The sequence below is a fragment of the Mus caroli genome, unplaced genomic scaffold (genome assembly GCF_978045245.1).
Source record: "Mus caroli unplaced genomic scaffold, Mus_caroli_1 scaffold_11, whole genome shotgun sequence".
NCBI lineage: Eukaryota > Metazoa > Chordata > Mammalia > Rodentia > Muridae > Mus > Mus caroli.
This window is the reverse complement of record NW_028227266.1, coordinates 66,633,684-66,648,870: the sequence shown is the minus strand read 5'-3', so window position 1 is coordinate 66,648,870 and position 15,187 is coordinate 66,633,684. Positions and strand designations below refer to the sequence as shown.

The 15,187-nt window shown below is 40.0% G+C and overlaps 1 protein-coding gene across 3 annotated transcripts in view; it reads right to left on the bottom strand.

Annotated features, from left to right (window-relative positions):
- The window catches only part of Vps13c (vacuolar protein sorting 13 homolog C), a 160,150-nt gene that overhangs the window by 63,334 nt on the left and 81,629 nt on the right, over positions 1-15,187 (bottom strand). For all 3 annotated transcript variants that reach the window (XM_029482031.2, XM_021171411.3, XM_029482032.2), the window contains 11 exons: positions 13,599-13,755; positions 12,694-12,773; positions 11,711-11,770; positions 10,768-10,930; positions 8,716-8,829; positions 7,576-7,679; positions 7,070-7,237; positions 4,915-5,219; positions 3,756-3,903; positions 1,988-2,138; positions 27-136 (listed from right to left, as the gene is read on the bottom strand). In XM_029482031.2, the coding sequence (XP_029337891.1) occupies positions 27-136; positions 1,988-2,138; positions 3,756-3,903; positions 4,915-5,219; positions 7,070-7,237; positions 7,576-7,679; positions 8,716-8,829; positions 10,768-10,930; positions 11,711-11,770; positions 12,694-12,773; positions 13,599-13,755 (1,560 nt within the window). The remainder of the gene's footprint in view (positions 1-26; positions 137-1,987; positions 2,139-3,755; positions 3,904-4,914; positions 5,220-7,069; positions 7,238-7,575; positions 7,680-8,715; positions 8,830-10,767; positions 10,931-11,710; positions 11,771-12,693; positions 12,774-13,598; positions 13,756-15,187) is intronic.

The following is a 15,187-nucleotide window of genomic DNA, read 5'->3' as shown; positions in this document are numbered from 1 at the left end:
ATTCACCTCAGGAATGTCCCCCTTACCTGGCCGCTATCACTGTTGTAAAGGATGATGGAAAGAGAGTCAAAGTGGAAATCAAACTGAAGAGTGACGGTCTGGTCCCCGGGGGGCTTTGGGTCTGCCAGCTCTTGTTCTGATGGTTCAAGAGTGAGTAAGAAAATCACAGAGCTCTTATGGAGGCACATCACTTTAAACATTTTAAAGCTGGGATGATAAATTGTTATTCCAAATTTACACCATATTTAAATAACTCCCCAGACACTAAAAATGGCAATGACTGATCACTATATATTTAGTAAAGGGCAAAGTACTAGAAGTAGACCACAGGAAAAAAATGATCTTATAAATAATATCAAGACAACGTTGTGAAACGACCCTTCAAAGTAAGGCTAGTTTCTGCAGTAACCACAGCACATTTGTCCTAACTGGTTCAGTCATGCTCAAGACATCATGAAACTGAGCATGCAGTGAAGTCAAACACTGCCTAGTCTGAGAGGCTGGCCAAGGTTTTCTGTGGGCTCAGGACACTCTCCACGATCTCCGATGCACCTTAGAAAAGATTAGCACACTAGCAGAGCTGAAGCGCATCACGGTGGGAACCTTTGGAATACTGACATGAAGGGGCTCCAAAAGGAACTTCATTTTCCTTCCTGTCTTTATGCAGGCAGGACACACAGACCAGATCCTGCAACTCTACAATCCTTCTGGAGACTAGGGGTCATTCTGTAGGAAAGTCACCTCAAGTTACTAGAAAAGCAAAGCTTTGCAGGCTGGAAAAACCCTGGAGCTTTGGTTCCATGGTTTCAGAAAAGAATTTCTGTTCCAACCTTCACTGTTGATATATATTTTTAATTTGAGTATTTGTAATTCGCATCTGAACACATTTATATTTTCCCAGGTATCCCATTAAGCAGAAAATGAGAACCAGAATCACAAATTTGATCACAGCTAAGCTTGCTCACCTCCACAGTATCCCGTCTAACTTTAACGACAGCCTACTTACCTAGCACCTGTCCATACCCAATACAGCCCAAGTCTCATCTACTTAAACCAGAAACCTCTTTCACACACTCTTTGAATCCCAAAACATGCCTCGCCTACATTATAGAAGTAATGCTGATATCATAATAGTAATAATCACTGATGGCAGCTTCAACAGTTAACTCCATGCCCTGAGTCTCATAAAGGACACAGAACAGACTAGAGGTTTTCATGGGCACAAAGGGTCCTTTATCTTGCTTTAGTTGTGGAAATAACACCCACTGACTATCTCATAAAACATCTGCTAGCCACATCAATGGCTTTAAATAAAGGAAAATGTAAAGTTGGGCACGGCAGAGCACACCTGTAACTCTAGCACCCAGGGACCAAATCAGCAGAGCCATCACAGGTTTGAGGCCAGCTTGGCTAGACAGTGAGAGTCTTCCTCAAAAACAATTAGAAAAGAAAGAAAAATGACTGTAATTATATTCCATGTAGCACTTTAAATGGCTGAATTTAAAGGACCACAGAGCTCTTAAGACATTTAACTTTAATGATCCAAACCTGCCTTGCGCTCACGGCATCATTCTCCATGAAGGCCAGGCATAAAGCTGCTACTGTAAGAGAATACCTTCCTTCCTCGTGTTCAGTCACATACCAAGATCCTTCCTCTCTGAATTATTCTCACATCTTACTACACTGCCTGCCTGCTTCGAGTTTTCTCTCAATATAGATCACCTCAGTGCCTGGTGAATTTAGCACATTTAGCTTCCACAAGCCAATCACAAATAATCGCTATGCAGGCAAGAACAGCTGGCCCTCCCCTCACCATAGACAACACATACAACCTCCCTGGGCACTTTAGTAGGCAGCCCCAACTCCAGTAGGCCTTCCACAGTAACCACGAAGATCAGTAGGTCCTTTTACAGCACACTGTGCTGAAGAGCTAACACAATCTTGATGAGTTTTCCATACCAACACAAAAGCCCGCATCAGCCTTTACCTTTAAGATAGTCAGGCCCACCCCGAGTATCTCTCTTCACCCGCGCAGCCTCCGGTGCATACAGTGTAGGGCTTGGTTGTGAAGAAGCTTCCCCAAGGTTTTCCAGCAAAATTTTCATTAAAACTGTCAAGTCATCTTGACTGAGAGCAACCTGAAAACCACCATAATTTATTTATGTAACGTAAAAAAAAAAACATAGTATTATGCCTTTATAGCTACTATTGATGAATGAGTGATTCATCTATTTTTGAGAGAGAGAGAGAGAACACCTGAGCTGAGCATCAGTAGAGACACATGCCTCCAGTGCAGCCAGATCCTCTAGAAGCCAATACCCTTCCTGCCTGACCTGGGACCACAGCACCCTTTCCTAGGCCTCCCTCCAGCCTCTAGCCTGCCCCTCTCTTGTGTCACCCAGCACCAGAACCTGTGCTATGCTTCCCTCCAAGCGCAGTTCAGAGAGGTGTTCAGTTTCTGACCTCTACCAGGACTGAGATGTTCTCTTGCTCTGGAGCTCTGTTCTCAGCACAGACATAACTGGCTATACACAAAATATCTGCTTATCTTAGCAAGCAATACTACCTCTTATAATCATATCTAGTCCAACTACTGAGTACTTTCTAAAGCCATCATGCATACCAGGAAGGCGGCATCTCCCTTTTACCATTATAAAAAAGGTGAGGCGAAAAGAAAGAATAAAAACCTCGAGACAGATCTGTATCAGCTCTATGCCTTTAAGCTCTGTGTGAGCAAAGTTTCTCAGCTTCTTTAATGCAAGTCTTTTTTATCATTAGGACATGAATAATAACACTTTTCTAGTGGAGAGCTGAACAACACGAAGCAGCCAGACTGAATGTGACTGCCAAAGGCTATTAAGCTCCATTAATTCAAGCTTTGCTTTGAAGCTTCTCGTCCTTCTCCTTGGACCACCCTCCCTCCCCACAGCACATACAGCAGCCCGTACAAAACACATACATGCACACTCATCAAGCTCTGTCTACCTTCCTGCCTAGGTGATGATGGGGGAACATGAAGCACCAGGTAATAGCCAAGAACCTTTTGCTTATCCCAAGCCCAGTCCTCTGATAACAAGTGTGGCATCTACTTTAAAACTTCCTTGGGTGCCTATTCCTACTTGTGATGTCACCCAAAGTGACAGACCTGCCTGCAGACTAGCCAACGTGAGAAACTGTATCACCTACTGCCCTTCCATACATCTGGAGGACAAGGCTGAGAGGTGACCCCAAGGTTTCTAAGAACTATCCAAGTGATCTACTGGAAACACACTGCTGGGGTCATCTACTGATATCCTTCCTAGTTTAACACTTGACCTCAGAAACCCAAACAGACCCAAACTACACGTCTGAAAATACTGCTGCTTCCCAAATAAATGCAAATGTCTGCTCAAGTAACTATTTCTAAAGTGTAATACTAGCCAAGTGATTGTGCTTCAATACATGGAAATCATGCATCAATAAAACATTGCAAACCTAGAAAGAACACTTTCCTTTTGAATATAGTATCCAAGCCTCATTTTTAACTCTCTGACAATTTCACTACATTAAGAAATTAATCAAATTTTCTAAATTAAGAAAGATATTTTCAGTAGATCCCCACTGGCCAGATCCTGGTTTTACCAAACGCCTAACTAAAGTGGAATAAGGGACAGTATGGGACAAGGACAACCTCACTGCTGGTTTTCAGGCACACTAGGAACTGCGCTGCCAGCAAGGCAAGCCTCCCAAGCTCTTTCTACAGTTCACAGGCTCACCTGCATAGGTTTAAGTTCGCCTTTTATCTCCATGCCTGGAATCTGTGTGTACCATGCTGCTGACAAATTCCGCTGTATGCATAAAAGCATGTTCACGGGTTTTAAGATTTCAACGTCATGTTGAGGTGAATCAGCTTGTAAAACAGTTCTGAAAGAAAAAACGAGGATTTTTTTATAAATATCTATGTACTTTTAAATTTACTTAAAATGAGGACTGCCCTGTTCCAAATGCTTTCATAACCCTTCCCTAAACACTTAAAAGCTGTGATCAGGATTATTTTAGAAATGTTTCTAGATCAGATTTATAGGCAGAGCTATTGGATACAATAAACTCAGACAAACTTTGAATCAGGTCTAAAGAATGTGTCTATGATCACCAAGACAATGTTGTGTACACAAAGGCCATACCTTGTCAAAACTGAATCATAAGAAATTCACTGTGCATGTATCCCTTGATACAGTTCTCCAAACTCCAGGAGAAAAGCATATCAACTCTACAAGTTACTGCCCACATAACAAGGGCTATTTCTAACCTGTCTGCCAATAACCCTTCACATAGCCTAAGAACTGCTCCTCAATAGCTTCAAGGCTTTCTCTCCCACTGTGATTCAGGGACTCTGGGATGCTTCACTGAAAACTAAATGTAACAAGGTTTAGGAGCAAGCAACTTAAATTGTATTACATCAGGAAGGTCTCTCCCACAAAGAAAAATAAATACTATGAGGAACTTAGGAAAACAAAAACAAATGCTACTGAGTACCCTAGAGTTTAGCACCTTGACATAGGCTCTCATTATGCTGACTAAGCTCATCTCAGACTCATGAGCTCATCCTGCTCACCTCAGCATCATGAAGAGGTGGGAATAGAGGCATGTGGACCATCCCCATCCCTCATTAGGAAATTTTAACTTTATAAGCATTTTTTAAAAGAATGAAAAGAATAACCATACTGCACAGGCCCTACAAAGCACACTGCTATTAACCACTGGCCAGAAAGCAGTAGTCAAAGTCTCCTGACTGGAATAAACGAAGAATGAGAGTCATGAAGCATCACAGTAATTACTGAAGGTGGAAAAACTGTATGGCAATGCACAGAAAGAAACCAACAGCTCAGTGACACACGTGTACCTAGAGAGCTCAGTGAAGTGACACACGTGTACCTGGCAAGCTTCAGCTGGGTGAGCTGGATGCTCATCTCGTCGGCCACTGGGGGAAGCTCGAGCTGCTCCACAGAAACCAAGCTAAACTTGTTCTCAACTCTGATCAAGCCCAGATCTGCTATAACGACATTAGGTGACACAGAAGACTGGGGAATAGTGATGACAGGTGCTTTCAAATCGATGTCCATCAGAAGCCGGAAGCTCTTCTGGGCTAGGTCCTTCACACTGGATGCAGCTCTCTCTGCAGCCTGGACTGTGGCTGTGCTCAAGGCTTCCTTGGCAGCTTGGAAATTGTTGAGGAAGCTCTGTTAGGAGAGAATGAGAGGTTGATTGTTAGAGAATGACGGGTGGACTGTTAGGAATGACAGACAGGTAGGCACAGTCCCCCAAGGAAGTGAAAGGGAAGCTCAATGGAGAGGGCACAAGAGAGAAACGGGATTTATGACTTAATCGCCATTTTCCTCAGAATAACCAGGCACCTTAAATTGGAATTTAAATGAAAAGGATGTTGGACAGCACTTTATCCCAAAGCAGACTCCACTCTGTACTTTCGGGCTGCAAGAACAGAATTTAATCTCAGCAACTAAGGCCTTAGCAGCTTACTCATGAAGATTTTGTAATGTACTGGAGATATGCAAATACGGTTGTCTATCATCTTGCAATCATTAACAGGAATCAAAAGTTATTTGTAGTTAAGATACACTTCACTTCCATTTCAACTGAAAATAAAGTATTTTCCAAATGAAGAATCTAAATATTCTTAGCATGCATCCCTTAATCATACAGAGTGACTTCATCTCTCTCACTACCCCCAAGATGCACACATTCTAAAAACACAAACATGATGGTTTAGGTATAAATGGATGACCAGTAAGCTCATGAACTGGCAGGTTTAAACTCTTCAGACCAAGATTGGTAAGGACCCAGTAAAACTAAGAATTTCATGGCCTTGTTTATCAAAAATACAGTCAAAACTCTTAAGTTTCAATATTTATTTTCAACTGCATGATGACTTTTCAGCATTCTACCAAACAACTAATATTGAAAAGCCCTAAATTAAAATATTAAATCATACAAACAATAAGATACATAAAAACAATAGCTAATGAGCATAGTGGTGCACACCTTTAGTTCTCAGCACTTGGGAGGTAGAGGGAGGAAGATTGGGAATTCAAGATCATACAATGCTACACAGTGACAGTGAACCTGAAGCCAGTCTGGGCTATATGAGATCCTGTATATTAAAAAACAAGTACCAAAAAACATATGTATATGTATGTATACGTATACATACATACATAAACATAAAATACCAAAAAGTACTTTAAAAGTACTATGAAAATGTTAGAGAATGATAGATTTTACATTCAAAACAATGATTAAAGCTTCCATTTTGGGGACAGCAACATTACTCAATTGGTAAAGGTGCTTACTGCCCAAGCCTGGCAACGTGAATTTGATCCCTGGAACATATGAAAGGTAGAAGAAGAAAACTGACTCCATAACGTTGTCCTCTGTCTGGCAAACAGGATGCTGCAGCATGCATGCCACACACATCACACATGGGTACATGTACACATAAGTAATTTTAAGAATTTTAAGCAAATTCCATTTGCTTTACCAGCATTTAAAAGGTTTACTTAATTAGAACACTCTGTTCAGAGTTCAGGTGGTTACAGCCCTTCATTATGTCTGAATCTTAAATGCTCGTCAAGGAACCTGTACTGAGGATTGGGCTAGCAGGCTGCAACCCCACTGATGGCACCGTGACCATTAGAAAGGAGGGCCTGATGGAAGGAAGGGTAGTCACTGGAGCATGCTCTATATGGGGACACTGGGACCTGGCCCCATCTCTCCTCTCTGTTCCCCAGCAACCATGAGGTCACCAGCCCTGCCCAGCACACACCCTCCTTCAGAATGGTCTCCTTCATCACAAACTCTAAAACAAGAGAGCCGAGCAATGGAAGAAAATCTCTTAATCTTCAAGTCCAAATAGTCTATTCCTGTTTTGAGCTATTTATTTCAGGCACTTTTGTTAGGTGATGGGAGGCTAACAAACATGCCCCTGCAGTGAAAACATAACTATCTAGGTTCAGGCACATAGCCACCATACTTATACTTCAGTGAGAAACAAAACAAGTAGAAATGAACTTACCAAGAGAGACATAAAGAATTTATGAACATAGACAATTTGAATACAGCCCACTTTGAGACTAAGTCTGCCATCCACTTTAGACATATCACCATAATTCTCTCCTTCTGTGGCATCTGGATACAGACTCATCTGGAAGCGGAAGACTTCATCTCCCAAAATAGAGACAGCCTGCCATTACAAGACAATGGGTTATTAGGTCAGAGCTACACAAGCCTGCTCCCTGGACCCTCAGGACACTTCCTGACCACAGGAGCCTGACAGGTAAAAAAGCCACACGGAAATTCAACATCAGCCAATGCTCTGCATTTCTATAAATGTCACCTCATTAATAAAGTACTGACCCACCACTGAGCTTCCCAGGAGTCACTTTTCAAAATCATTACACAAAACCTCCCATCTTCATCTGCAGCTCTAATATGCCCACCGTGTCAGACAAATAACAAATGTATGGTGGCATCTGGCCCCCAAAAGTCACACTCCAACACAGAAATCAGTTTTGTGATTACCTTTTTGTGAATGGACAGTGAATCAACATTCATAACTATGATATTCTTAAGTCTGGCAAATACATCAGTCTGCTTTGGCTTCACAGAAATCGAGGCATCCATTCCTGCAGAAGAGATACCATTTACAGACATTTCCTTTTTGTAAGCAAGCTCAAAAGCACTAACATACAAATGAAATACAAGATAAATGAAAAGTACTATGGAACACGTTAGCACAGTCACTTCCCATGTAGGTGGTATCTAAAAAAGGTGAACCACTTTTAAGTCAGCATACTCCTCATACTTAACAGTTGAGGAAATTTAAAAGTTTTAAATAAATGAGTGGCATATTCCCTGAAAACAGTATGCTATATGTTGGTTCAACCAGAGCCACTCACTTGGAGAGACTTTAGTATTTTTCAATGCACTTCATAAATATGTGTTTTTAAAACTGAAACAAACCAACATTGCCTTACGGCTAAGAATTATTTCTATGATAATTTATATCTATGGTCTAATCATCTAAAGTCAGAAGTTTGCCATGCTCATTATATCTAAGACAAGAGACTGCCTACAGCTAAAACTTGGTAGTGTTTGCTGAATAGGGCTGATGGTTCAATCTTCTGGAACTGCTTACAACATCTGACACACTTGTGCACACAATAATAAATCTATCAATGTCACCCTCACAACAACCTTTACAGGGGGAAATAAGAAACAGAAAATTATATAAAACTGTTCAACATTAGCCTGTGGTTAGCTACAAGGTCTGAGCCATGCCGGTCTTCTCAGAACTTACTGTATAACCTGAGGCTGAAGTCTCGAATCGAATAAAGTTTAAAATGTCTTTTACAAATTATTTTTGCTAGCCAAACATGGTCAAAATGCAAGGGTAATGACTTTTATTTTTACCCTGTGAGAGTTACTATGATACTCACCTAAGTTTAAAGCTCTCTTATTCTGTAAAGGAAACCATAATAAAAACCTTACGCTTCAGATTTATTCTGAAAAATTCTAAATGGATAATGAATATCTCATGTCAGGAATAAATCATAACAAGTTTCAAAGCACATCTGTTCAAAGCTTGCGTATATTTTCTATACAAAGTAATCCAGCCATCTTTCCATCTTTTCAATATACTATGTAAAAAGAATTACTTACCATGTATTTTAATTTCTGCTATGTTACTCTTCTGATCACAAATGAAGATGTTAAAGGCATTTAATTCAGCTGTGATCTTCAAATCAAACACGTCACCCTCATAAGAGCTGGGCACTGAAAAGCAGTGGAAACCAGAGGTCAGTGCTGCGTGATGCACAAAGATGAGAAAACACAGTAATAGTTCACCAATAAAAATCATGCAATATACAAAAGGAACCATTGAAGTCTCCGTTAAGGCAACAAAAATAAGGATTTTGCCACTCAGATAAAACCTAGCAAGTTGTCCTTCAGTGATGAATAACAGCCACCACAATACCTTGATGGAACCATTCACTGGGTGAACATGCTCCTGACACTGTTTCTCCCAGGGAGAAAAAAGGAAACCCTCTAAGTTAGAGTCTAGAATTTGGTTAGTACAAAAATTTTAACTAGTCTTATCACATACTAGATCAAAGAATAATTCATGAAAATTGAGATAAACAATCAATGAAATTCATTATTATTTAAGAATTATTTATGTTCTTTACATGTTCTTTAATGAAAAAAAAAATTCTGTTTCTTTAGATTATATATCATGGGTCCATATGTAATTCTACAACAGAGTCGCCAAGAAAACTACATAATATGTTAAAGTTTAAAAAAAATCACCAAAAAATGTGTATGTAAGAAAATAGTCAAGCTGAGTGTGTTAGCAAATCCTACATTCAAGAGGCTAACGTGGAAGGATTACCTGAGTCTGAGGCTATCCTGAGCTACCCAGTGAGATCAAGCCCAGTCTGGGATATTCAGCAAGATGTTATTTCAAAAAAACCAGATAGGTAGGTAGGTAGGTAGGTAGATAGATAGATGAAAGACTCACAACTAAATGGGTTTAAATTTTTTTGTGTGTGTAGGTCCTTATTTATTTAGAATATGCTTTTCCATGTCTCTGTCTTACATGCAGGAAACAGAACTTTCCTATAAACAAAGAGCATGGGGGCTCTCAGTTTTTAATCCTAATATTAATAGGCTGTTTGCTGCCTCAATATCCGGTGCAGGATAAAGAAGCCATAAAGTCAAGTTGTGCAGAAAAACCAGAGAAGAGTTCAGTGGGGTTAATGCTGCGTGGACACTGAATGTAGCTTGCACACTGGCCTTGCATTCCCTCGGATGAGCTATGAATGGTGTGCACATATGTTATAAAGAGATGACATTTTTAAGAAAACTCTCTCTTAAAGATCTTAGCTTGTTAAGCACATTATGATAAAGAAGTCAGGTGTGGTGGCCACATTTAGGAAGCCCTCTCATTCAGGAGGCTGAGGCCAGAAGATCAAGAGTCTGAGGCCAGCCTGGTCTACACAGCAAGACACTGTCAAAACAACAAAGCAGGTAAAACTCTGCTTCTAACAGCATTATTTTTCTATGGTTTTAAAAGCTCAGATCCTTTTACTAGATTGAATAGTACTAAAAATTTTATACTTACGATATCAGTAATATAGATTTAATTCAAGCTGAGAATTATCAGAGATTTACATAATTTTTAAAAATTAATTAAATGTTTGAATTAAAAAATCAAGCACATGTTCTTCATTCACTATTTTATATCCAACATTTCAGAATACAAGTAATATACATGGTGAACATAGACCACATTTTATGTGTGACTGAAAGAGAGAAGAGAGCAGAGGTCAAGCTGGTGCCCCAAAAGAACTCACAGCTGCTGTGCACAGCAGCACTGACTGAAGAGGACCTCTGTGGCTGAGCATGACAGACACCATGGTTTAACTTCTTACCTTCTCACTGTTACTAGACAGAAGGCTAAAAGAAGTGTCAATGATAAGAACCTACAAATTCTACTTCAAAAAAAGAGCCAGAGAGGGAAATCCCCTGGAAGTACATGATTCCTAGTAACATTTATTCCTAATTCTTCAGGCATGCAGTCCTGTCAGAATAGAAGCTGCTTTCTTCTGCAACTACCCTCGTCAGTTAAACACTGTGTTCATCAAGGCGTTGGCGTTCATCCTAGCTGCAAATATGAGTTAGTCTATGAGGGCACATAGGAGAGACTGTTACCGGCTCTGATGGCAAGACTTCTGGATTCCCCCACAAGTGGCTTTAGCTCAGATTCCTTCTCAGAGGAAGACAAGTCAGAGGATGGAATAGCAGATGACAAAAAATCCATGAGGGAAAGTAAAGCTTCCAAATGAAGTACCAAGTCCAAGGATGAAAACGAAACCTAAGGCAATGAACACCAGAAACAAGACCTTCAGGAATGTTCACAGCACTGTGGGCCCTGCTATGCTGATGGGGATATGCCTCTGAGAGTCAGTCACACCACTGGGGGGGATGGTGGTCATGTCAACGGGGACACAGTCACACCACTGGGTTGAGTTTCAGTGTATGTAACTCACACAAGAATAGTTCAATGCTTGCTAAACAATTAAGAAGGACTTACTAGTGTGATTTCAATCCTTTTCATTACTATTATACTGTCAATCTTTACCAAGCAACAAGCCAATGTTCTGCCCACTCCCAGTGCAGACATTAATTCTAACCTCAACCACGCTTGATGAGTCTTAAATGAAGACACAAGAGTATTCCTACACTGACTACATATGCCCAAATGACAGTGTGTGTGTGTGTGTGTACTAGACTCTGCACTATACTCGTCCTTAATCCTACTCTAAACCTAAAACCAATACAGAATTCAAATGTTCAGTGTTGCCAGCAACATTAGGCCAAATAACTATGTTACACTAAAGTAAACAAAATTCCCTAAAAATAAAAGGTATTTGTATATTCCACAAACAATTTTCAATTCACATTTTAAAATAATTTTTTCAGAAACAAGTTTTGACAAGACCTTTATTTCAATTCTATATGCACTAATTTTATATCTATTGCTACTGCCCCCAATTCTAATTTTAGATCTTACATCTTACAACTGACAATGGTATCAAGCTCCATTGAATCTCACAAAGCTAGTCTTTGGATGAATTACAAAAGACTTACTTACCTTCAGCTTCTGTTTGGTGTTATCATGAATGGTCTTAAAGTCTGGTCCATCACTGTCTGCCTATAAGCAATTGATAATTAAACCACTGAGTTAAAAACACTAAAATTTCACACATTGAAAACATATATATTTTACAACTTAAGTATGCTATTAAAAACCAACAAGGATGTTTCTTAGAGGCAAATAATAATATGCCCCCCAAAACTGACCACACAAATGTGTTCTACATACTGCAGATGCAAAGTCCAAGGTTCCTTATTCTATTCCGAAGGAGATGTCAGTGCATATAATTAGGTAGGCCCATCCGAATGGGAAAACTGCTGCTACCTAATTTATAGCACAGCTTGCCTCAGGACATGGCTCAGCTTTGACTGTTCACTCCTATTTATTCAACTCCCCAAGGAAGCTCATGAGGTTAATGGAGTATAAAAGATTTTGATACGCTTCTATAATTCATCATCAACCAACTTGGACTGAAAAGCTTAGGGAAGAATTCAAATATTAAGAATGAGAGGAAAATAAGCAATTTCATATATTTAAATATTGATCCCAGACAGGAAATGAGGTTTGTGACGCTTAGCTTTAATTATCAGCTTCACAAAACCTAGAGTAATCTGGAAAGCAAGTCTCAATGTGGGTTGTCTACATTGGGCTGGCCTGTGGATATGCCTATAAAAAGTTTTCTTCAGTTAATTGATAGGGGAAGACCAGTCCACTGTGGGCCACACCATTCCCTAGGCAAGGGGACTTTAACAGTACAATAGTAGGGAAAGAGCGCTGGGTACAAACAAGCAGGAAACACATGTGTCCATCTCTCTCTGCACTTGACTACAGATGTGTAATGTCACTGGGGGTTTGAAGTCCCTGTGCTGATTTACCCACAATGATAGACTGAATTATAAAGTGATAATGTCCCTTTCTCCACTAAACTGACTTTCTGTCAGGATATTTATCTCAGCAGCAGAAGAAACTATAACAGACACCTTGATGAACAGCAGTTTCAGGAGGGTCCCATCAGACACATCAGAGGTGTTGACAATGCGCAGAGGCTCCCCTTTAGAATCTGGAAGGGAAAAGACAAGTCCAATCTTATCATCCCTTCAGCACCTCAAACATCTTGTAAAATGGACCCAGCCAGATACACAGAGAAATGCTCATTAGAGAACTGTACATAAAGCAGGCAAATGGATTATACTATCTACAAATCATACCGCAGTCTAACTTTGAAAAACTGGAAAGAAAAATCAAAGACCACAAAATTAACAAATCTAAACAGCTCTAGTCAATAACATCTCTTATCTATAGCACCACAGATATTATCCTCATGTGAGCAAACATTAACAGAAGAAAATAGCAGCTATAAAATACAAGAAGGAATTATTCTCAACACAAGTTTATCTTCTCAAAAATGCTCCACGGAGTCCTTTAGAAGCGTAAACAAACAAGCACTATAAAATTCAGATAGCCTCAGACTTAGACAGTGAATTGCCCATTCAACTACAGCTTCATAGTCACTTGGGAGGAAGCAAGACGAGCAGTTGAGGCTGCATATCTCCTTCTATATACTTATGTTTTGTTTAACATTTACTTTTTACAAGCACACATTAATGTAATTTAAAACAGACCTTACCATTCATGTGATTTGCAATGAAATCAATGTAAACTTAAGCTTCTTAATAAATTACGTTTTCAAAAGGGGTCTTTGGATTCTAGGACTTGACTTCTTAATGTCACGACAATCATTTAGGTGAGATTTATTACAGCATTACCAACACACTGTATATGTAAGGAATAGACACAGCACATAGAAGAATGCAGAAAATGAGCCCTGGGCTTATATTGGTTTTAAGAGCTGCATTGTCTTTCACAGATGGCCCTGCACACTTACCAGGGAAGTCGAAACACCGCATGCTAATGTTTCTGAGATACGCTACAGCAGTCATGTCATGGGCTTTTACTTTAGCTTCCATCCCAAGATGCAGGATCTTTAGTTCATGAAAGGGGCTTCCTTTCCTTTCTGCTTTTTTCATCAAAGTAACCACAACCTAAAAGAATGAGCATGGATTATCATGAACTGCTTCACTAGTGTACAGTGTCAATAAGAAGCCAAATAAAGAAATTCACACAACCCAGCACTCGGGAGGCAGAGGCAGGTGGATTTCTGAGTTCGAGGCCAGCGTGGTCTACAAAGTGAGTTCCAGGACAGCCAGGGCTACACAGAGAAACTCTGTCTCAAAAAACCAAAACAAACAAACAAACAAAAAAGAAAGAAAGAAATTCACACAAGAAAAAGATATTCTGAGTCTAAAAAACATCTATCGTTAATTACCTTATACGCATTTGAGATACCACCACTGTTTTCTGACTTTCAAAGGTGAAATACCAAAATAAATAAATAAACAAGCAAGCAAAATTAATTAATGAACTTAATTGAGTTAAAGGGTGCATGGTAGAGTGGCCAGAAGGGAGGCAGGTAGTGGTCCAATCCTAGAAGTCCTAATTGATGAGCAGCTTCTGTCTGAAATTCTATTGAAAGCAGCTGCTGGTTTTCACACTAATCTCTAGGCAAGGCTTCTTAACCTTGGGTGCTATCCTGACCATAATAGGTCATGTGAGCACTCCTGTCCCTACCCACCAGTTGGCAGCTTCCTGTATACAGTAATAGCATAACACCAAATACCCATCTAGTAGGCACAAATTTCTCCCCTCCAGCTCAACCAGGTCTGCAGGGATGGAACTGCCGCAGTATATATATAACAAATGCTAGGAAAAGAACATAGGCATTTCTATGTCCACCCCTTTCTACCTATGCCCATCCATTCTATCGAACTGGCCCCTTTCTTCATTCCATTTTCTTAAACTATTTATTTACTTTACTTTACAAACTCCACTCAAATGTCACTTCCTCCCAGAAACCTCTCCTAACCCTCTCTGCCTGCTCAGGTGCCCAGTCACTACCATTTATACTACAGACTCTGAAAGTAGCCTATCCTGAGCATATTTTTAAAGGAAACGCACCACTGTATTTAGAACCTATATATTCTCTAATGTATCCTTGGCTCTGGCATACACTGCACAGCTGTTGAATCGATAGAGAAAGAAGAAAATCCATACTGAAGCAAGGTAGCATTTTTAAATGCACATGATCTGCGCTTTACTCTATGGAGAGCTTCTAACATTTATTTATAAAATTCCTCTATCTCCCTTCTCTTGCTCTTCTTACATGAAGATCCAACACAAGCCACATTTTAACATCCTATATTGACTAAAAAGCAAGTTACATGAATTGCTTCCATTTCTCTCTAAAAGAGAGAGAAAGAGAGAGAGAGAGAGAGAGGAAGAGAGGGGGAGAGAGAGACAAGGGAGAGAGAGAGGGAGAGAGAGAGAGAGAGAGAACTGGATCCCTAAAATGTAACTGGTTCTTTTTTTTTTTTTTTGAGACAGGGTTTCTCTGTGTAGCCCTGGCTGTCCTGGAAC